The 22,711-nt window shown below is 37.3% G+C and overlaps 1 protein-coding gene across 1 annotated transcript; it reads left to right on the top strand.

The window, feature by feature from the left end:
- The first annotated feature begins 267 nt into the window (after positions 1-267).
- LOC149189226 (putative LRR receptor-like serine/threonine-protein kinase At1g67720) lies at positions 268-10,654 on the top strand. Its single transcript, XM_089413166.1, is given in 17 exon segments — positions 268-416; positions 597-1,133; positions 1,344-1,651; positions 1,654-1,818; positions 1,893-2,019; positions 2,120-2,191; positions 2,310-2,378; positions 2,486-2,557; positions 2,662-2,730; positions 2,876-3,062; positions 8,665-8,731; positions 8,871-9,079; positions 9,215-9,341; positions 9,415-9,483; positions 9,617-9,806; positions 9,991-10,123; positions 10,214-10,654. Coding segments are annotated over 17 exon segments (2,751 nt in total). The 5' UTR covers positions 268-348; the 3' UTR covers positions 10,496-10,654.
- Positions 10,655-22,711: the final 12,057 nt, after the last annotated feature.

Below are 22,711 nucleotides of genomic sequence, written 5' to 3'. Positions count from 1 at the left end.
TTTTAAAAGCCAAGATAGCGAGGGGTAACGAAAGGACCCTCGGAATCCTTTGAAAAGTAAGGATAGGACTGTGAGGTGATTTATGGATATGTTGGGTGGACCCTCGGAATCTTTTGAAAAGTAAGGACAGTGAGGTGATTTATGGATATGTTGTGTTTTATTATTCAGACATACCGTAGAGAAGAAATGCATTCGACTTTCACAGAAAGCTCGCGCAGAGGCAAAGGCCTAGAAATCCCTTGTAAAGAGTAATATCAAACCGTTTGTTCGAATCCTCCTCCTTTCAATATACTGCGAGAGAACTTTATAAAAAATGGGTGTCACTGTGGACAAGATTCGTCATGGCAAATGGAGCGGTTGGATGGCGCTAGTCGGAGTGCTCCTGAGTTTATTGCCTCTTATGACTGCTCAAACAGGTAATTACATATGAAACGTGTCATGAGTGCCGTCTTACCCGTTGGAATTTCTCTGTTTGTCTACTTTGCGTACAGCAATTTTATATCTCGTCATATTATGATATTCACGGATCATTTTGCTTCGTATTTGGTCAACAACAAGGTATTGTTTTATTAAGTAATTTCTGGTCGTGTGTAAAGATTTTTGAGTATTGACTGCGGAGGGAAAACGAACCGAACTGCAGAAAACAATATAATGTGGGTCACTGATGATAATTATATAGACGTGGGTCACAGAGGAGAGATCGGGAACGCTAGTGCTTACGGTTCTTACTTGCACACCTTGCGAGTTTTCCCAAAGCCTCTCAACAAGTCTTGCTATCAGTTGCCTGTGGTCCCTGATGTGCCTTATCTCTTAAGGTTATGGTTTGCAGTTGGAAATTACAGTGGATTCAAACAACTTCCAAGCTTTGCTCTCTCTATTGAGACAGAGGGTATGTTAGCTATGGGAAACGTGACGATCTCAAACCGTGACACAGCGTGTTATAATGAAACAATATTTGTTAGTTCTGGCAGAGTCCTGTACATTTGCTTGATCCGAACCTCGGCGTCTGATGATCCCTTTATCTCTGCTATCGAATTGAGGACGCTCCGTCCAGGCATGTATGGAGCGGCTAAGCCAGGAACAATGTTGATATCGGTATGGAGATATGATGTTGGCGGAAATTCTACTGTTAGGTGAATATTTTGAACTGTATATATTGATACTTCTTATTTTGAACTGTATATATGTTGGGGGAAGTAGTGGTAATGATGCTTCTTATACCGCCGATACTAAATGAAGTTTGACATGCGAGACCCAATTTTGATGCATTACTGTTGACGAGTTGAGATTTTTTTGTTTAAGTAATGATTGAGCTGAATGGTTTTGTGTGCTTAATAAAGCAGGTTTCCTGTAGACAAGTTCGACCGGATCTGGCAATATACATCTGAGTTAATTGTTTCTAATTCTATTTATGTACGGTTTGTAAGTAATGAAGAGCCCATTTCAACAAACGATACCAAGGAACTTCCTCCTCCTGCTGTCATGCAAACTGCTGTTATTGTGAAAAGTGGTTTTCAATTCACTGTAGGACCGGCCAATGGTCACAAATTATTACTGCTGTTATATTTTGCAGAGATTGAGAAATTAAATATGTCTGAACGGAGATCTTTTTACATCGATATAAATGGTGAACAACGATCCGAAACCATTACTCTCTGAGCAATTATTCTACCCGGGAGCTAACTTTCATAACCAACCAAACAGATGACATGTATTTTGCCTTGGAGAACACTAATGACGCTACCAGCGATCCCATTCTCAACGCTTTTGAGAGTTACGAAATAGTTGACACTCAACCAGCAACATATGTGCATGATCGTAAGTTATCTCACTGATGTTTTGAGTCTCGAAATGTTGATTCAATTTCTAACCAACTAGTTTTTATAATGCAGTAAAATCTCTTGAGGTTATCAAAACCAAGTTTGGCATAAAGGATTGGATTTCCGATCCTTGCTTTTTGATTCCGTGGAAAGGACTTGTCTGTGAAAACAGTACTTCGCCCATAAGAATATCGGGAATGTGAGTTCAATTTTTCGATTTGTTCACAGTTGAAATCATATAATACTGATGAGATTCATACTGTGAAATTGTATGTTGACGAAAATCGTATCGTTGCCAGCGATTTGTCAGGAAGGAATCTTGGAGGATTGGTGCCTAATGATATTGGAGAGTTGACCGCATTAATTAAAGTGTAACCAGGTTTTGACTTGGAATAAATACTTATGAATGGGAAGACAATTTGTGTTTGAAGATTATGTGAGATAATAATTATCTGTGAAGCATTTTACTCACTGGTTTGAAATTAGCAGGTCGTTTGACAATAATCATTTGATAGGGCCGTTGCCAAATTTGTCGACTTTAATCAAGTTGGAGAGACTGTAAGTTTTTTTCAAGATTCAACTTTTAGTTTTCTGCCTTTTTTTTTGTGTTGAGCCAATGCATTTTCAAAAATTGAAAATTTAATTATAATTTGTAAATTATGTAGATATTTACAAAACAACAACTTGAGTGGTACTCTTCCCAGCTGGCTATGTGAACTTAAAAATCTAAAAGAACTGTACGTCCCCTCTTTCTTCCTTTTTCTGTTTATCTTTTCGCCATTCTTCTTCAAAGTTTAGTGAAATTAATTAGTAAATTTCATACCCTAATTCTTTTTCACAGGAATATAGAAAATAATAATTTCAGTGGTGTAATTCCTGCCCAACTTCTCAATGGTTCGTTGAAATTCAGGTAATCATGTCATTTTGTATTACTTATGTTTTGACACAAATCCGATTTGAGATTTCATATTTTTCTTTCCATTTTCTATAAGAAAAGAAGACAATAGCAATCAATCCAGTTAAGATTTTGATTAATTTTCTTTGGCCTGTTGCAGCTACTGTGGAAACCCTTACTTACTTATACATAAAGGGGAATGCATAATACATAAAGGGGAACGGGTTCTACACCACACAAACAAGAATAAATTGAAGATCATCCTCGGAATAACGCTCAGTGGATTTCTAATACTCGCTTTAGCGTTGATAGTGGCTATCGTTGTGTATCGCAATAAATTCAAGAGAAATGAATGTTGGGTATTTTTGCAATTGGAAAATACCAAAACCAAACAAACAAACACCACAGAGCCAATGCTCTGTTTCATTTCTTCCAGGACCTTTGCACAGGGAAGTTATTTAAAAAAAATATACTCATAACAGTGCATTGCACAGCCATAAAAACATTTCTATTGCTTAAAAACAAAAACTGTTACAAACTCATCCTCTTCGCAGAGAGGGATTCACTGGAGAGACTCTGTCTCTCTCTCGCTTCTGGTCTTCCACTGCTGTGGGTATTACAAAAAAAAAATCTTGCTGTTTCTTGGTTTTGCGCTGGGCAACCAATACAATACATCCCTGTTTTTTTTTAATTTTTCGCACCGCTGTGCGTTCAATGCATTTCCATGAACAACCTCTGCGCGCGGGCTCAACACACAGTTTCATGCCATTCCCTGGTTTTGCAATGGCTAACAGACATTACAGTCCGCCTCTATTCTGTTTTCCGTACTGCAGTGCATTCTTTTCCTTGTTCTTCATACAATCCCGCGCGCAGGCACTCTCCACATTCTTTTCCTTGTTCTCATGAACAATCCTCCAGCGCGCAGGCTCCATCTAATGTTATGTGGAAAACATACATATGTATATGAAAAACAATAAAACTTATGTGCCGTAAACAAAATTTAATAATTCACCTACATCTACGTACAGACATTAAATTCCATTCGCGGCGGTCAACAGAGAAAACCAAACGCTCCACGCAAAATTTCGATTTGACGCAGGCGGAATGCACATTCGGGAAATCGACGGCTGAGGACGCGCGATCAAATCGCTGAGCTGATCCGACGAGGTTCGCAAGCCATCCTCGGGCAAACGAAACGGACTTTAATGTCCGGGGAGCAGGCGGTATGGCGGATGTACTGTGGACGCGTGGCGGTGTTTGATTGTGTCGGAGCCCCTCCTGCTGGTACAGCCATTTGCGAATGGCGGTGCGGGGAGATCGGGCGGTTTTCCAAAACCGCTGTGCAGTTGGAATTAATATTCCAACACTCCCCTTTAATTTCAACTGCTGGGCATTAGGACATACCCAAACACTTCCTCACATAGAGGGATTCCTCAGTACTGCTGTTACAAAGATATCTTCCTCACATAGAGGGATTCACCAACTGCTTCTGATGCAGTTCACAAACAAACAAAGTTTTCTTCCTCTTAATAGAGGGATTAACCTGAAACTGTGCTTAAGAGCACCTTCCTCATGACAGAGGGATTCACCATAACAATGTGCTGAAGAGCACCTTCCTCTTCACAGAGGGATTCACCTGTGACTATGTTGAAAAGCATCATCCTCTTGATAGAGGGATTTACCATGTGTATGCTAAAAAGCATCTTCCTCTTGACAGAGGGATTTACCATGACACTGTGCTGAAAAGCACCTTCCTCTTTAACAGAGGGATTCACTAAGAACTTCACTTCCTCTCACGGAGGGATTACTGCCAAACACTGCTTTAGAAGCAGTTTCAAAACAAAACATTCATTGCACTGTTGTGCATACTCATTACATTGTTCTTTTATGCTGCTGCACTGTTGTGCCATCTTCTTTGCTGCGTCTACCCCACACTGCTGTGTCTACACTTGCTGTTGTGTTGCTGCACTTCACTTACATTTCTTTGCAAACTCTGCATTGCTGTGCATTCTTCAAAGACAGAATACTTTGTCTTTTCTGGAACAATTACTCTGTCCCACCTTACAAATTTACACTGCTGTGTGTAAACATTTCTTACATTCACTGTTGTTGCATATGTTGCATTTCAATTCAATGAACAACACATTCACTATACTTACATTTACTACTGTAAGGAAAAATTTCTTTTACATCTGCTGTTGTCCATTACCTTTCATTTCTTCAACAAAAACTTCATGCTGCTGCATTTTCTTATTTGCATTGCTGTGTAAAAACACATTTCTTCATTCTCTCTTAGTTCTGGTTATATTTTCTTCGCACTACTGTGCTTCTCCTTCTTACCATCACGCTGCTGCTGCCTTTTCTTATGCACTGCTGTCCATACCCATAACCATAGACTCTGTCATCCCTGGGTTTTTATTTGCTGCTGCGTTGCCTCTGCAATTTGCACTGTGGTTGCCTTTTGTTTCATCATACTGTTGTGTGCCCATACACTAACTCTTTACTCTCCATTACTTGCACATAGAGAGAAATCACTCTCACGCTGTTTTGCGTTGCATTCTCCACACAACAAAAAAATTAACACGGGCTGCTGCCTTTTATTTTTACACCCTTGCTTCACACAATCTTAGTCTTCATTCATTTTTTTTATTTACACAATGCACTGTTGTGCAGTTCCTTTCATTTTTCTGCTGCCACACATTATCATTCACCCATGTGCATTAAAAATCTGTTGTCCCTGTTTTTCTTTATGCATTTCTTTGCATGCTGCATTGCATATGAAGAAAAACATTACATTTTTTTTACTGCTGTGTATTGTACTCACTCTGCTGTGAGTATGTTCTCTCACATTACATAGAAGGAAACTACCTTCCATTGCTATGCATTTCAATGCATGTGCTCCATAACAAAAAATTCAAAACTGTTGTTTTATGTTCTATCTTCCCACTGCTGTGAGGGTCTCCATGCTTTGCATACTTTTCTTATTGCGCTGCTGCACTTCACATTTGAGCGTTGCCCCTTTTTCTTCTCTGCTTTTATGGCAGATTTAACTTCATATTTTTCCCTTATAAAAGGTCTTCATCAAAGAGTGACTGTTAAGACAGTTCAGCAACAAAAAATTACAAGCTCCCCTTTAATGTGTGCTTGTCTTCTTTTGGCAGACTCTTCTCAAAACAAATTTAGATCCACTGGGGAGTTCAAGGGGTTTTCAGATTGCCTTTCCTTCCTTCTCCATACTTGTGTAACTTTCTTCTTTTGCATGGGTCTAGCTTGTGTAAGAGCCCATGTCAAGTTACAATCTCGTGCCATATGCCCAATGTTATGACACTTGAAACATTCAACATTGTTCATGAATAACATTTCATGATTTCTTCTAAAATTGTTTCTTGGAGGTTGTCGAAGACCACAACATCTATCTTTATGAAATGCTCTACAGTCTTTTGCCATATGACCAAAGTTTGAGCAAGCATAACAATAACCATAAAATGAACTTTGGTACCTAGGAGATGGAGGTTTTCTTGATGCACTTCTGAACCCTTGCTGCCTTGAGATCCTTTGATGATAACCATTGCCTCTTGCCTCTTTGACATCAGCTACATTTCTTCTTGGAGCTGGTTTTCTGCTTGGAGCAGGATTTCTTCTATTGCAGCCTTCATTTTTCTCCTTGCCTTTGCTGGAACTAGGAGTATCACCATCTCTTTCTGGCTTCTTCACATCTCCTTTGCTTAAAGCATCCTCATCCTTGTTTGAGGGTTCACCTACATACCCAAGTCCTGATTTATTAGATGGAGATCTGTGATAGCTGAGCATGTCATCCAAAGCTTGAGAGCTCTTCATGATCTTGTTCATCCCTTCAACCTTCTTCCCGAGGAGGACAATCTCTTCTTCTAACTTTTCACATTCATTATTTTTCTTTGCTAGTTGTCCCTCAGTTTCTTCCTTGCTACGAGTAGCTTCAGCTGCTACTATTTTGAAGGAGATAATATCTGTCTTCATTTTGGAGATTTCTTCATCTTTTGCTTGACTGCTCTTCATTTCCTTTTCAGCTCCTTGTGCCTGCTTCCTGACTTCTTGTAGTTTGGTCTTAAGAGAGGAGACCTCTACCTTGTATTGTCCAATCTCTTCCACAAGCTTATTCACTCTCTTGTGTCTTTGTTCAAGTTGACTTGTCAAGGCATCTGCCTGCTTCTTTGCACTATTCAGCTGATTTGTCATGGATATGACTTCTTCATGATGTTTCTTCTTGCATTGGTCAAGCTCCTTCTTAAGCTTGGCAAGCTCTTTATCCCTTTCTCTTACCTGAAGCTTGATGAGGTCAACCTTCTCATTTTCAGCTTCTATGATGGGTTCATAATTTTCTTCTTGACTCATTGTCATGGTCAGTGCTCCCTTTGCATGAAGGTCATGCAGTCTGTCCCATATATCCTTTGCTGATGTATATTTTCCTAGATTCCTCTTCACAGAATCAGGGAGTCCATTCAAGATAGTCTTTGCTGCTTTTGCATCATACTCCATGGATTCTTTATCCATCTTGCTATCATCAATCACTGACTCCCAGACTTCAATCCCCTCAGACTTTAGGAAAGCCCTCATCTTTATTTCCCATACATCAAAGTTTCCATCAAACTTTGGAGCTTCAAATAGAATGTATTCAAATGGATTGCCTTCTAGTTTAGTAGAGGAGGGAGACACATTTTTAGCAGGCTTGGAGGCTTTCTTCTTTGACCTTGCCATTCTTATCTAGGCTTTAAATACTTGACTGTTTTTTTTTTAAATCACTGACTGTTTCTTCAACAGTAACACAAAGGAAAGCTTGAGGAATACCTTAATGCTTTTGGCTGAGACTTCACACTGCTGGAGAAATTTGACTGCAGCTACAAACCTTCTCCCTTCAGCTTCTTTAACTTCTTTAAAGAGCCTGGACCTGCTCTGATACCACTGTTGGGTATTTTTGATGGGAAAATACCAAAACCAAACAAACAAACACCACAGAGCCAATGCTCTGTTTCATTTCTTCCAGGACCTTTGCACAGGGAAGCTATTAAAAAAAAATATACTCATAACAGTCCATTGCACAGCCATAAAAACATTTCTATTGCTTAAAAACAAAAACTGTTACAAACTTCATCCTCTTTGCAGAGAGGGATTCACTGGAGAGACTCTCTCTCTCTCTCGTTTCTGGTCTTCCACTGCTGTGGGTATTACAAAAAAAATTTCTTGTTGTTTCTTGGTTTTGCGCTGGGCAACCAATACAATACATCCCTGTTTTTTTTTTATTTTTCGCACTGCTGTGCGTTCAATGCATTTCCATGAACAACCTCTGCGCGCGGGCTCAACACACAATTTCATGCCATTCCCTGGTTTTGCAATGGCTAACAGACATTACAGTCCGCCTCTATTCTGTTTTCCGCACTGCAGTGCATTCTTTTCCCTGTTCTTCATACAATCCCGCGCACAGGCACTCTCCACATTCTTTTCCTTGTTCTCATGAACAATCCTCCAGCGCACAGGCTCCATCTAATGTTATGTGGAAAACATACATATATATATGAAAAACAATAAAACTTATGTGCCGTAAACAAAATTTAATAATTCACCTACATCTACGTACAGACATTAAATTCCATTCGCGGCGGTCAACAGAGAAAACCAAACACTCCACGCAAAATTTCGATTTGACGCAGGTGGAATGCACATTCGGGAAATCGACGGCTGAGGACGCGCGATCAATCGCTGAGCTGATCCGACGAGGTTCGCAAGCCATCCTCGGGCAAACGAAACGGACTTTAACGTCCGGGGAGCAGGCGGTATGGCGGATGTACAGTGGACGCGTGGCGGCGTTTGATTGTGTCGGAGCCCCTCCTGCTGGTACAACCATTTGCGAATGGCGGTGCGGGGAGACCGGGCGGTTTTCCAAAACCGCTGTGCAGTTGGAATTAATATTCCAACAATGAACACGGTGTTGGCAATGAAAGAAGTGGGACGGAAAAGGAACGAAGTTCTGTTTTTTCACAAGGTTAGAAAATACCATCAAATTGTAGATATGTTGTAATAATATAAAATATTATGGCCGTAGTAGTCCCTGTCATCAAATCATGTGAATGATTTTTGAGCTTTGATTCTCATGAATTTGACCTCCCCTGAATCGATTGCAGACCACTCAGTGGTTGTGGTGCCAAATCCAACAAAATCTCGTGTGTTCACTCTGGAAGAGATGATAGCGGCCACGCAAAGCTTTAGTCGGGAGATTGGACGAGGGGGATTTGGATCGGTGTTCTTAGGCGAATTGCCCCGAGGAAGAAACATAGCAGTAAAAGTGCTCTCGCAGTTCTCCCAACAGGGAATTCAAGAGTTCCTGAATGAGGTGATGCTCATATATTTCTTTATTTCTTTAATTATATAATACAGTTTAATTTGGATTATGTAACAATGTCTAACCACACAGTTTTGGTAGTATATGTATTTATAATTCATGCATCTTATTTTACTCCATGAACAGGTTGATCTTCTTTCCATAATTCATCATAGGAACTTGGTATCTCTACTGGGTTATTGTAACCAATCCAAAGAAGTTATGCTTATCTACGAGTACATGCCGGGAGGTTCTCTAAAGGATCACCTTTATGGTAAATACTTCAGCTGTCGATATAATAGACAAGGTAACCAACACGCATTTACTTCTGTTATTTTCTTTACCAGGTCCCAGCACACGACATTCCAATCTAAATTGGAGAACCAGGCTCAAAATAGCTTTAGATGCCGCGCAAGGTAACTATTTCTCTTAAATACTTTAATGCTCAGGACATTTTTATGATCTGAACGCCGGTTATTAAGTATTGCTTAGAGGACAAATAATGCTTAATCACATATCTCACGCTATCACTTGTGGTTTCCACTCAAGGACTGGTTTACCTGCACGTAGGTTGTGCCCAAAAGATAATTCACAGGGATATAAAGACCGCCAACATCCTTTTAGACAGCAATTTTAATGGAAAAGTAGCCTATTTCGGTCTTTCAAGGATAACAAACGATGGTGAGGCTACTCATGTTACCACTGCAGTGAAAGGAACATTCGGATACCTCGATCCCGAGTACATAACTTACTCTTTTTGCAATATTCTTTATGTTTAACAAATTAAGTTCGAGTACTGCCAATTTTTCCATCATGCATGAGAAGCTTTCTTTAAATTTTTGGTCGCGCCCAGCTTTCAATTAAATATTAAGACATATGTTTTTTTTTTATATATGTCAGTTTACCAGGGAATACTTTCACAGGTACTACAACACTCAAATGTTAACGGAAAAGAGTGATGTTTATAGTTTCGGAGTGGTTTTGTTGGAAATCATATCGGGTAGACCGCCCATAGATCCAAAACTAGCTGAAGAGGAAGTAAACATCATTCACTGGGTAAGGATTCTTATCATCAATCACCAAAATAAGAATATTTGTAGTGGCTGTTCGAGTAGACACTAACAATAATTATTGGCATATTTACAGGCAACACCGTATCTAGCGGAAATAGATGAAAATGGTGGCACAATAACAGAAATCATAGACAAGATGTTGGGCGAAAGTTACGACATGAAATCCATGACTTGTGTTGCCAAAGTAGCGATGAGATGTGTTCAGACTGGACGCTCCTGTAGACCTAGCATGAGTGAGGTAGTGGCAGAGCTCAAAGAGGCCATAAAACTTGAGGACTTGTTGGCCGGTCAGATGGATTCCGGTGAACGCGAAGGAATGGAGTGGAGTGATGACCGCTGCAACATTTCTAAGTAAAGCCTCCAAGGCAATATGTTGACATACTTTTACATTTTGGCGCCGTTTTACGTGCTTTGGGTGATCTTAAAAATAACTCAGAAGTCGGCTAAACACATAAAATTTGAGTTTTTGGGTTTATTATGTAAATAGACCATGGCTGATCTTTAACTTATGCCAGTTATAGACACTATCATAAGTATATAATTAAACTGGTTTTACTTATGTATAAGTTCAATTATTCTGTATCAGGTTTATATTTATAAATCATATTTATAAGCATAAAAGAGTCTTCTAAAATCTACAATATTTTAAAAAAGATATATTTAATTTATTTTTTTCAAAAAACCGAAACCATTTTACTCGAGGTTGAGGTCGACCGGTCCAATTTAACATGTGCTTAGGGCAGACCTAATATACATGAGTGAATAAATAAATTCAACAACCAACTTTCGCTTGTCCAAATAAGGTGATTTTTAGGTCGATTTTGGTCCTTTTGAAAAGAGGAATTTAATGAAATCATCATCTCGACCATTTGAGCTGTCCAAGGTGGAATTTGACTGCAATTGAAAAAAATAACACTTTCTTTGCATGTGTCCACGAATGCCCTGGTTATCTAGATGAGTTCGTAATCTGGCTCTTTTAGCCACACACCAATCTTGCTTGCACCCCATATCTCCTCATCTCCCAGATAAATTTGGATATATAGATGTTCATTCTATAGTGTGCTAATATGGATGCATTTTAGTTCAGGATGTATCCTTTACTCCTAATATGTCCGGATGACTTCAAATCACAAAATTTCTTAGTCATGGCTTAACCTCAAAATTACTTTTCTCCTTGATATTTGGGATATTTTCTAAGTGCCATTTACCATTGGAAAGGTCTCTAAGAGGACTAACCAACTATACACTTACAAGAGCATTTGAGCTGATCCACTACATAGTAAATGTGTTCAAATATAAGCTATTAGATCATACATCAATCACTACAAGACTCTACAAACACCAAAAACAAATCAACAATGATTATTTGACATCAGTGACAACCAATGGTCATTCTACTCAATAGTATCCAATCAATCTCTCCCTAAACTTAATACTAATTGAAATCAATGACAACACTCCCATAAGCTCCCCCTGAAATTGATACTCCTTGAAATCAATGACTACTCCTTTGACATCAATGAAAACACTTTGCTCAACAACTAGTTCTAGAATATCAATTTTTCTTTTATCTGTATGAGTAGGGAACCCTTCCCTGTGCATCTTCCCTAATGCACATCCTTCACATGAAGAATTTTCATTTTTAAGTATTGAAATCCCTTATAACATTCCTCATTTTTTGTAACAGCCCTGGTGAAAATTCCATGTAAAAATATAAAAGCCCACGGTGAATGGGACACATATTCCAAGTTGAATGTTGGGCGGGACATCCTATGGGGTGTTAATTTGGTTGTTTATGGCTAAGGAAATTGGCAAAGGCAATGGCTAAGGCTTTGGGAAGGAAAAATGGCATTTTTGGCACAATTATTTATGAAAATAATGGAAATTAGGAGAAAAAGGAGATGAAAGGTCACAGGTTGCATGTGAGGAGAAAAATGAAGGAAAATAATGTAAAATGAAGAAAATAGAGGCCTCATTAATAAAAAGGCTTCTGAGGATCAGTGGGCAAGACTTGGTCAGTTTAGTTTTGGAGCTCTCTCATTATTCTCTCTATCTTTCATACTCTTGGAGACTTTGAGTTTCCTTGGAGCACTCTTGGAGGGTGTGCCATATTGGGATTCTTGGAGCAAGAAGGCAAAGGAAGAACATGAAAGCATAAGAGGGCATCGGGATCAAAAACTACATCAGATTTTCTTGCAGGCACCGAGTTGCATGTATGTTTTCCTCACTGGTTTTGGCATGCATGACACATGCATGCGGTTTCTTGGTTATGATCTGTCATCGACATGGAGGATTTATTGGATTGATAATGGATTTGCATAGCCTTGCCATTTCTGGATAGTCATGGTGTTGTGGGTTTATTTGCTTTGTTTTCTAGTTGGTTCTCATGTTTCCTTAGCTTGGGTTGAGTTATTAGTTCTTGGAAGCCTTGATTGGACAAACGCTTTGGAAGCCCTGTAATGGATTGGGTTGAGTTACTAGTCCCGTAACATTAGTTGGACAAATTCTCTGGAAGCCTTGTAACATCTTGGGTTGAGTTACTAGTCTTGGAATCCTTGGTTAGAGAAACGCTTTGGAAGCCCTTGGTGGGTTGAGTTACTAGTGGTGGAAGCCCTGGTTGGACAAAAGATCTGGAAGCCCAGAAAATGTTGTGGGTTGAGTTACTAGTCCTAGAAGCCTTGGTTGGACAAACGTTCTGGAGCCCGACGACAGTCGTGGGTTGAGTTACTAGTCCTGGGGGATGGGTTGGAACAAACACTCTAGAGCCCTGGAAGGATGGTATAGAGACCGATCTGCTGTTGCTTTTGGTGATGTCTAACCAGGTGGTGGAATCATTGTTTGATGGGTTGAGGTGGATGGCCTCTAGAAGCCCTGGATGAGTTTTGATTGATGTGTTCTATGAGATCCCACATTCTGCATGTTTGGAATATGGCACAGGGGTGAATGGCTGAAGAGAGATTTGGCTAAACCATTCTACGGTCGGGTGGAATGTGGAAGTCCCATATCGGGTTTGGATTTTGCATCATTAATGAAATGTTATTTCTCCTGGTAATTCTATGAGTATTATGATGGATTATATGTGGTATATATGGTTGTGATTTCATTGGTATTTCTATTCCTATTATGGTGGTTATTTACATGTTTTATGACAACATCCATGAGTGGCTCTCATCATGTTCTTATTTGTTATTGAATGGTCAATGTATCTATTACCTAATGGATGAAATGGCAGCGAATGTAATAAGGAGACAATGCTTCATAGTGATTCTCAAATAAGTATGAGATCCCTACACTTAATTATGTTGTTACATATGTATGTTACATGTTCACGATATGTTTGATGAAATGCCTGTCATGTCCAGTAGGGGTATGGCTAAGGTCTTGATCATATCATTGCTTTTGCATCATTGTTTCCCTGTAATTTCCTTGATTCTAAGCATTCATTCCATTCTGGGCAGTGTCTAGGGGTCTGGCCCTGAAAAAGTGCCTTAAATCCCGGGATCACTGGTACAGAACTGGAAATTTTTGTCCACAGTCACTGGAAGGAAGGCATATGAGAGAGACTTTGGCTTTCTATTCACTCCCTTGCCCATAGCATGAGAGTGACTATGGCCTAAGAGGTCCAGAACAACAATGGGACCCAAGGACATGCTGTCTGACTTGTCTCTTGAGGGTTCTGTTGATGATGTTAGATGACTGTGTGTGATGTTCCATCAATTCCATTTCTTCAAGGTCACCTAGGAGGTTGAATCATATCATAGTAGCCTCTCATCTCATGTTTACCCGATTTCCTGGTTGCTTGGGTAGATGTGGGAGGAGGGTGTTACATTTTTGAAGTAGCAATAAAACATGATAATTAAGGCGGCCATACCTTTTCTTCCAAAGAACTCTTATTCTCATTGTGGTGGATACCAATGTTTGATGACTTCTTCTTGTAACATTAAGCTTAGATAAAACCCCCATTCTAACTCCTATTATAATCAACTTGAAGTGATCCTCCATAACTAATTTTACCACACAATGTGTTGGAAAATCAAGGCAGATGTAGGTTGATGTTGATTTTCCTTATCTTGATAATTACTTGTGATGTTTGTTCTCTTCTTATTAGTTAATTTAATTCTCTTTCATCAAGAAATTACCAACAATGTAACTACAAGAGATAAGACACTAAAGTGTAGGCTCCACGCTAGGGCAAAACCCCACTTTTTGGGAAAAATCCAAACAATCTCCTTCTTATAGAATCAAATCAAAATGAGACTTCTCTAGACCCAAAGACCAAGTCAACCTTCTAGCTACAAGTCAACACAAAATTCCACCTTCTCTCCGCAACTTTAAGACCTCTGAAGTATCACTGTAATTCTTCTCCAATACCACTGTAAACTTCAGATTCCTTCAACACTGCTACAATTTCAGATCACTGTAAGACACATGTAAATTCAATGCAATATCGGTCTTGAACTCCGACTACAAATTTTTTACCTCTATATTTACTTCCTGCAATTTTCGGGTGCTTGTACTAACCTCCTGTAATTTTCAGGTGTTTGAAGTGCCTTTGTAATTTCAGCCCGCAAATAGGTGACTGTGGTATGAAAATTAATGAGCATACTCCCTTTTGTTGTGCTTCAGGTCCTCCTTCTTCCATAGGATTCTTACTAAGCTTATAATACTTGTTCTTCAAGAAAATGAATTGCATCTTGATGTCCAAAATGATCTGAACCTTCTTTTATATATACACATCACCATAAGTCGAGTAGGCTAAAACATGGCCGACATGATCAGGATCAATGCCAATCTGCATGGTGGTCTCCAACGTTGTCACATTACCTAAGGCCTTGATAGGTACACTCTATCTCTCACAAGACCAGATCACAATGTTGGGAGGCATTCCATATGACACCATACTGCCTCATCATGGTACATACTCCACTTAGGATACTCAGATTATTCCTACCACCCGACCATTCTTATCCAAGTCCATGTGACTTAGGATCTCCATCGTAATCCATCACATTGCATGACTCAAGAATTTCTGTCTGAGATGATTATCCAATCCAGCATTCTTCTTATCCATTTCTATGTAATTTGAATTAAGATATAATTCTTAATTAATCATAGTACCTGACACAAGGAGAACCAAACAAGTCTTCATTATCCCTATTCGTGATTCATGCACTAGATTCACAGATATTAGTCCTTGTCTAGTACATGACACTGGGAGAACTAGTGTCCAACCATACTCCCTCTTAATCAAGGAGGACATCCCTATTCTCATTTTAATTAGAGAATAGATCCAGCTCCTATTCAAGGAGACTCCTTTTACTCCCTCTCAAACCTAGAGGAGAGTTCCAACTTTGAAGTCACAACCACAAGTCGTCTTACTTGTCTTTCATAAAAGCACCAACCATTAGTTAATCATAGCTTGCATGGCTCAATATTTCCCCCACATCTTATTGTACAAAACATGCTTCCTTGCATAGTATCATGGATGATGGGGCCATTTGTTCACGAGAGATTCTAGGTCATCCATATTTCGCATCACTTTCGTCTCAACTTTATCAATGAATAATTTTTATTAAACGTTCCCAAAATTCAAGTATATTATAGCTTCCCTGTGAAAGTAATCTTCCTTCTATACTTTCAAGTTATCTTCTCCCATTGCTAGCTTCCAATCCCAAGATGAGCACATCTTGATCTTCATAGATGCCAAGTATCAAATGTTCATCTTTTCTCAATATCTACAGTTAAACTTGACTCAACTTGTCATCATCTATGCTTGTAACATATTTTCCTAGTAGCAAAACAACATGTTAACCATATAACCAATAATAAATATCAACCCTAGACTTACCTCACCAAAATGATCTTTTCAACAAAGCATCAATATCCTCATGATCCATCATCATATGAGTCTAGCTTTATGCACCAAAGTGCCCAAGGATCCAACTTGATTACCAAGTTACCATTTTTCCTTCAATGAAATTTGATAGCATGGGTTCCCTCAGTGCCTTTACAGTTCCCTCCATTCCCCATGCTCTTCATGGCATAAGATCAACTTGGTTATCTTTCTCATTTTTCTCCGTTCATTATGTACCTCCAACATTCATTGACAAGCACTACAAAGAAAAATATACAAGTGCAAGAGCATGATTACATTCTTTATAATATAGGGACTCCATGGTATCTTAGAGAGGGAGAATCCTAGGGTTTTCATATCCAAACCCTAAGTTCCTTGATATTTACCTATGAAACATTAGTCCTAGGGTTTAAATCTCAAATAATTCCACCCTCACTAGGGATTGCCATAAACCCTAGCCTACCTACAAACCCTAGAGACCAAAAGCTAGGGTTTCTATGAGGGAACACAAAAATTAGGGTTATGGTTTCTCTCTTGACTAGGGTTTCTAAGTACCAAATAAGGTTTTACAAAATATTAGATACCAACGACCTTCAACAAGATAAATACTACAAGCCCTAGAACCAAACATGTCCCAAAACCCTGATATATTACATGTGAGACCTTATATGTATAAATATAATTATAAGTACCACAAGGATTACATACCTTAGTCCTTCATGATTACTAGAAGCTCGCTGCAAAGTCTTCATCATAACCTTCTAAGAGCAATGAAAAATCAAGATTCTCTCCTTCTTCTTCTTTTTAGTGTTTATGGGAGAGAAGAAAAATATTCTAAGCATGTGTTCATGCTATACCATTTTCTAAACCCTTATGTTTAAAACCTGGTGTATGATACACCAGTCATCATTCTAATAGTAGAGGTCCTTGACATCTTCCTTTTACTTCTTTGAGAGTTCTTCATCTTTAGCTATTAAAGCTTCAGACCTTTCATTATTTTTATTTTTCTTAGGTTTCTTAGGATAATTTTCTTTGATGTGTCCATATTCATGACAACCAAAGAACTGAACTTTGGACATGTCTCTAGATTTGTTTTTCTTTTTCTTGTCAAAAAATTTCCTTTGATTTTTCTACAAAGGCTTGAGTAACTTCAACAATAGGTCAATATTTTCTTCTTTCCTTTATTCTGGATTCTTCGATTGAAAATTGAGCCCACAGTTCTTTAGATGATGAAGGTTCTTCTCTTGCACAAATGTTGCTTGCAAAGCCATCCCATTCCTTATGCAAAGCATTAATTGCTACTGTAATGAATTCCGAATCAAATATTTTGTCACCAGCTTCTAGAATTTGGTATTCTATTTTTTATAGCTTCGTGAAAAAGGTAGATATGGTATCTTTTGTAGACATTTTTGATTGGTATAATTGAGTCCTTAAGGCAATCATGTGACCTGTTGTATTGACTGCATATAATTTTACCAAAGTCTCATATACTTATTTAGATGTGGATAGTTCTGACACAAACGTAATGAGGTGGTCTTTAATAGACTCAAAGAGAATTCTTTGAGCATTTACTTCCCCTTTTTCATATTTTTCAACCTCTTCTTCATCATTAGAATTTGGAACACGGGCCTTTCCAAGAACATACTTCATCACATCATTCTCTCTAAGGGCTAAGTCGATTCTCTTTTCCATGCCTTGAAGTTGGATGCTCCTTCTAACTTATTGCTTTCCTTGCACATATAAGACATTGGATTGGACATAAAGTCTTGGGGGCAAACTACTTAAAATATGCCTTCAAAAAGTCCGCAAAAGTGACAACTACACTAATGATCTTCTTTTTGTTCTCTAGATGTGGTGTCTCTTCTTTACCTTAGCTTTGATACCATGTTGGAAAATCAAGGCAGATGTAGGTTGATGTTGATTTTCCTTATCTTGATAATTACGTGTGAAGTTTGTTTTCTTATTAGTTAATTTAATTATCTTTCATCAAGAAATTAATAACAATGTAAATACAAGAGACAAGAAACCAAATATAGGCTCCACGCTAGGGAAAAATGCCACTTCTTGGGGAAAACCAAAACAATCTCCTTCTTATATAATCAAATCAAAATGAGACTTCTCAAAACCTAAAGTCCAAGTCAACCTTCTCGCTACAAGTCAACACAAGAGGCCACCTCCTCTCTGCAACTTTTAGATCTCTAAAGTACCACTGTAAATTTTGGATTCCTTCGACACTAATACAATTTCAGATCACTGTAAGACTCCTGTAAACTCGCTGTAATCTTGGCCTTGAACTCTCATTGCAGATTTGCATACCTCTGTATTTCCTCCCTGCAATTTTTGGGTGCATGTACTAACCTCCTACAATTTTCAGGTGTCTAAAGTGCCTTGTAATTTCAACTTGCAGTTAGGTGACCGTGGTATGTAACTTAAGGAGCAGACTTCCTTTTGTTGTGCTTCAAATCCTCCTTCTTCTATAGGCTTCTTATTATGCTTATAATAATTGTTCTTTAAGAAAACAAACTGTAGCTTGGTGTCCAAAATTATCCGAACCTTCTTGTATATATACAAATCACTATGAGTCAAATAGGCTGGAACAAGGATGACATGATCAGGATCAAGGCCAACTTGAATAGTGGTCTTAAGGTTGACTTGTTAATGCATCTTAAGGTGGACTTGTTGTGCTTCCAAAGGTTGACTTGTAAGGCATCTTAAGATGGACTTGTAGGTAGAGATATAATGACTTTTTGTAGACAATATGATAATATACCCAAGAGGGTTTTACAAATGATATTGACTTCCTTTTGACTCATCACAAATCTGAAAGGTGTGCAATGGGTGCCTTGACCTATGAAGCATGAAACCCATGCTTCATAAAGAAGTAAATATTTTTTCTTTCTTCTTTACATCATATACACATAATGACGTGAGTACAAAGACAATCATTAAGACCGAACCTATTTACTTTTCGAACAGAATGTGAATTTACAAATTCTACCTTCAAATCCTAATTTGTTATAGTAGAAAATGAGATTAAATTTTCCTTAATACCAAGAACATACATCACATTGTGAATTTTTTTAACAAGACCATTTAGTAATGTCACGAATACATCACCATACCCTTTAATTTGGTGTGAAAGATCATCCCCAAGATATATATTTACACCATTATTAGTTTCATCAAAGTTCTCAAACCAATGCTTATTACAATACTTATGGATGGAGGCTCCATAATCAACAAACCATGTATTTGGATCATCTATTTAAGAAAACAATGCAACATCTTTAACAAATATTCTAATTTTTTTAATTCCATCATTCACCGTTTCTCCTCTATCAATAAAATGACTAATGTGCCTTTTGTTTCTATGTTTGGAGTCATGATACTTCCTTTTCATGTAATCTCTAGAGTAATGTCCAAACTTGCTAGAGTAATGACATTTAGCTTCAACCTTTGGAAATATCATACCTAGTTGTGATTTTGCAGTTGATGGCTTACCAAATGATGACTTTCCTCCTTTATTACCTTCTCAAGGCTTCCCTTTGAAAGGTGATTTCCCCTTTTCCATCAACACCAAATCAGGACTTTGTGGTATAAAGTTCTTTCACCTTTCTTCCTCTTGCATGAGTATGCCTTCCAACTCAACAAAAGTGGGAGACTTCTCCCTTACTGCAAGACCTATGATGAACATCTAATACTCATCTAACATTCCATTTAAGTTTATAGTGATTAGGTTAGTACTAGATACCATTTCACCTGTATCTCCAAGTTTATCTTTAATACCTTTTATTCTATTTTTTTTCTAACTACACTTTAGCTCCTTTAAGGATGCAACACACCACTTCCGCGTTTAGTTGTTGGTCAGTTGCATGACATAGGGCCAAATGTATAACAAACAATGCATTATTGGCCATTGTTAAGACAACACGCCACAAGGCCAAATTTGTGATAAAATACACAATTGGCCGCACTTCACGTCTATGCGCCCAAGGAAACAAAGACCCACAATTTAGTTCAAGGAGATCTTTGTAGAAGAGTCACTTGCATTTTCACAAAAATCATAAATGAATTATCTACCCATAACTATTGCAACAAGTATGTGTCGCTTCCTTCAGCCCTTCGATACTCCTTTCATGTTAATAGTCAAGATCATTCTGATTCGGCATATTTCTTAGAACCTCTTCTAAACCCCAATATCATGTTGCTTCAGTATGTTATTCCCATTGTGATTTAATGCATTCATCTCCTTATATGACACATAAAGAAATACCCAATCAAGTTCTCATTGATATATATAGCCACTTATCATGCATGTTTCTGCCATTAACGTGATACAACAGGTTCGGGCATTTTAATCCAAGATTCATCCTGCATAGATTGTGCAAGTACTCACTACACCAAACATGGCCCATAATAATGACACCAAACATGACCTACAGTGACACCAAACATGGCTCTTTCACAAACTCAACTCCAACCTATGTAGCACAACAATCATGCCCCTTAATTGTGGCACCCTCAACTCTTGTACGAACTTAGAAAATATGGAAGACAAATCATTGGAAGAAGAGTTGTAGCTCACTAGTGAGATACTTGGTCACCTAGGGGAGTGCACCACTCACACTTGCATTCATCAAGCCAACAATCACATACAGATATAATATTACAACTTAGTTGAGCAAATTCCTAAAATATAGGATCTAAAAACTAACAAGGACTAATTTGGTAGTCAGTGTAAACAAAAACATAACAGGGTCTAATAGTACAAAAATCTTCTCGTTTTCTCCATTATTTTGACACACTTTACCATGGATATTCTCTAGCATGCCATTGATTATCGAGTATCACAATTTATATAAAAATCATATGGAGGAAAATTAATAAGACCACTTACACTGTATATATATGAATCATATAGAGAGAATTCATTTAGACTATATAATTACAGTCTATATAAGAATCATATAAAGAGAATTCAATAAAATCATTTAGTCTTTTATCTCTTCAACACTATTCCTCAAATCCAATAACACTATCCTACAATAAAATTGTTACGCTTTCCTATAGAACAAATGATCCAATTATTTAAACAACTATAATAAAATTTTTAAATCCAATCTACTTATAATATTATTTTAAAGATATCAATAAAATTTTTAAATCCAATCTAGTCATAATATTATTTTAAAGATATCAGTGTAATACCCAATTAAATAAAACAACAATTTAAAATATCTAATAACACAATTACAGAAATGTAAATTATAAATAGAGTACACTTTCCATTTAAAAAAAAAAAAGAATAATCAGTACACTTTCCATTTACCAAAGGAAAATAAAATAAAATAAACTCAAACAAAAGTAAAACCGATGCGCACTAAAATAAAAGATATTTTGAAAAGAAATGTTCGGACACTGGCTGTCAACGGGTTGTAGGTAAAGAGACACTAGGATAGCCCACGGGTTTGTACAAATGGCTGTCCACATAAAGACACTCAAATAAAAGTATGGTTTATATGGTCACTAAAATAAAGGATATTTTGAGAGTGTAATTTTTTTTATTCTAATTGAAAGGCAATCTAATGTAAAGTATATCAAATATTTATATTTTAAAATTGAAAAGAATTTCAAATATCTAATATTTATACTTGCATTACAATTTCATATTTGAAATTCAATACAATACAGTTTTATATTTATATATATATTCTAGCTAATATCATATATTCAATATTTATACTTCCATTACAATTTTATGGTGAGAATTATTGACCATTTTAAAAGACTCATAATGACCCTGGGTCAAACTGGAACAAATGTGGCCAAGGAGAAAAGAGAAAAACTCGAGCTTTTTCCTGCACTGGGCCTCGCGCGCTTTCAATATGAATGATTGTACATTGAGCTTTTTCCTGCACTGGCCCCGCGTGCTTTCAATACATTGAAAATACTCGCCGCAGTGTCTTTAAGACTCTCTGGTTGATGGACATTATGGCATCCATAGCATATGGTCATTCATGTGACGGCATACTCTCTCTTCAAATCGATGGGGTCTATTCAACACCGTTTCCTTTCTTCGTTTGCTGCCATTGTAGTTTGCATGATTTTGAGGTATCTACGTGTCACTGTCACTCCCCCTTTGTTTCATTTTCAAAATTTTGACACCCCCGCCTTGTTTCGTTTTCAAATTCAAAAGCTCTCTATAGACCATGATTCAATATGAGGAGAGACATTGTAGTATTGATAAAATAAAGTATTAAATAATAAAAAATTAATTAAAAAATATTAGGTTAATTAAATTAAAAAATAATAATATTATTAAGTAGATTTAATTCATTTTTGTTATATTGTAATTTATTTTTTATTAATAAAATTACAAATAATTTTTTTAGGAAAAAAACATAATATATATATCTCATTTTTAATATAAAATATTATTATAATGATATTTCAAATCAAACCATTATAAAATAAATCTGAAAACCTTTGTTATTCAAACAAATAGTTATGCTTGAAACTATAATTTATATTTGAATGAATGAAATACTCGTGTAATTCATTTCATTCATAATCTTGTGTAATATTAAGAAAAACTATAAATATTAGTAAATACTATAAAAGTGTTTTCATTGTATTAAATTATTATGGTTGAACAATTTACACTTTAAAACATTTAGAAGCATATATTTTAAAATTTATCACAATTGAAACTTTAAT

This window comes from Pinus tabuliformis, chromosome 3_1, assembly GCF_031772625.1.
Source record: "Pinus tabuliformis cultivar Carrire ecotype Pingquan chromosome 3_1, CPIR1, whole genome shotgun sequence".
In the NCBI taxonomy this organism is placed as follows: domain Eukaryota; kingdom Viridiplantae; phylum Streptophyta; class Pinopsida; order Pinales; family Pinaceae; genus Pinus; species Pinus tabuliformis.
Note: the sequence above shows the minus strand (reverse complement) of the source record. Positions and strands in the feature narration are given on the sequence as shown.